A 2500-nucleotide genomic window follows, 5' to 3' on the forward strand; every position below is an offset into this window, starting at 1 on the left:
GCTTGAATTTCCAAGTTGGAAGTCTGAGTTGAAACTGCTGCACGTTTCCCAGTGTGAAGATTCGGTTGATTGGCACAGAGCATTAATGAATCACCTTGAAGTTCACTATTACATCAGATCTCAGATCAGCTTCTGCTTCACAAACTTCTCTTCTGTTGTGTTAGAGGATTATGAGCGATATTAAAAAGGTAAAGGATTCTGAACGTCTGAAGTTAAATTTTACTTCCAAGATGTACAAATAAATTATAAAACATTTTAACACACACAAACATGCACTCACATACACACACTCACTCACACACACACGCGCGCACACAAGCATACACACACACAAACATGCACTCACACACTCACATACACACACTTGCGAGCACACAAACACACACACACACACACACACACAAATATATACGCACATACTCACACATGCACACACACACACACGCGCACTCACTGACACACATACTCACACTCACACACACACTAACTGAATCACACACACACACACGTACACACACACACGCACACAAACACACATGCACTCACACACTCAGACACACACATGCACTCAAACACATACTCGCACAAACACACATACTCACTGAATCACACACCTAACACACACGCACTCACTGACACACATTCTCACACTCACATACGCACACGCGCACACAAGTCAAGTCAAGTCAACTTTATTTATATAGCGCTTTTAACAATGTAGATTGTTTCAAAGCAGCTTTACAGTGTTAAACAGGAAAATAATGCAGCATAATTTTATTCACCTGTATAGCCAATCTGGAAAAATTTCAAGTATCATACAGTGACAGTGTGGGCTTTAGATCAATAATTTGATCAGTAATTTAGTTTAAATGGTTAATTTAGTTTATTAATTAGATGTATTTCGATGTTTAGTTGAAAAATTTAGTAAAAATTTACACACACACACACACCCACACACACTCACTCACACTAATTGAATCACACACACACACACACACACACACACACACACACACACACACACACACACACACACACACACACACACACACACACACACACACACACACACACACTCAGACACACACATGCACTCACACACATACTCACTCACACAAACACACTCACACACACACACTCACTCACACACACACTAATTGAATCACACACACATACACACACTGACACACACATGCACTCACACACATACTCACACACATACACACACACACACACGTACACACACATGCATGTACACACACTAAAAGACACACATGCACTCACACACATACTCACTCACTCACACACACACTAATTGAATCACACACACACACTCAGACACACATATGCACTCACACATACTCACACACACACACACACACACACACACACACACACACACACACACACACACACACACACACGTACACACACACACACACACACGTACACACACACACACATGTACACACACACACATGTACACACACTAAGAGACACACATGCACTCACTCACTCACTCATCGGTACACACACACACTCACTCGCACACACACAGGTTCACACACACTCACTCGTGCACACACACAGGTACACACACACACACACTCTGGAACTTTAATCAGTTTGGTTTGTCATATAAAAGAGTGATTTCATGAGTGCTTTAAATAAACGGAAGAACAAAGGCAGCAGCACACACTCTTCATCTCTTCATCGCTCACACACACACACACACACACACACACATACGAGCGTGCCAGCGGCCCTCAGGGAAACGCTTGTGAACAAGTGGAAAATGACAGGTTCCTCTCCACTGATCACAGACCCACGGGTCTCAGGGAGGTGATCTGAACCCGCCCTGGCCCAGAAGCTCAGCTGATGGAGGAGAGGAGCGAGTGTGATGGAGGGAATACAGAAGAACGAGTGGCAGCTCTGAGGCGGTCCAGCTCGGGTCAGTGCGCTGACACTGTAAACACACACCGCTCTCGCTCTCCTCTCATCTGTTTTCCTCACTCGTGCCGCCTTTTATTTGACCTTTTCGCATTTTATGCTCATTCATATTTCCAGTGTTTTTCACACTTCGTCTGTGCTGTAGGAAGCGCTGGAGGTCCTGGCGGAGAAGCTGGAGTTCAGTGGAGAGCGAGGGCCGTGTCTGGCGTTCCGCAGGGCCGCTTCAGTGCTCAAGAGCCTCCCTGGGGCCCTACAGCGGCTGGAGGAGACGCACAGCCTGCCCTGCCTGGGGGAGCAGAGCAAGGCCATCGTAGAGGTGCGGAATGAGACCCAACCCTCTCACACTCACACACACACACACACACACACACACACTCACACACACACACTGCCCCTAACCCTAAACCTACCCATCACACACACACACACATGTTTGTTTTTGTGAAATGTGAGGACATTCCATAGGCGTAATGGTTTTTATACCGTACAAACCGTATTTTCTATCCCCTTACACTGACCCTAAACCTACCCATCACACACACACACACAC

At 45.7% G+C, this 2500-nt stretch overlaps 1 protein-coding gene across 1 annotated transcript in view; it reads left to right on the plus strand.

The window, feature by feature from the left end:
* The window catches only part of dntt (deoxynucleotidyltransferase, terminal), a gene marked incomplete at both ends in the record, with an annotated part of 247276 nt that overhangs the window by 60715 nt on the left and 184061 nt on the right, over positions 1-2500 (plus strand). Inside the window, one exon of the mRNA XM_079843630.1 lies at positions 2096-2266. Coding sequence (XP_079699756.1) covers positions 2096-2266 — 171 coding nt within the window. The remainder of the gene's footprint in view (positions 1-2095; positions 2267-2500) is intronic.

Source organism: Gobio gobio (genome assembly GCF_949357685.1).
Source record: "Gobio gobio genome assembly, chromosome: 18".
NCBI classification, from domain to species: Eukaryota; Metazoa; Chordata; class Actinopteri; order Cypriniformes; family Gobionidae; genus Gobio; species Gobio gobio.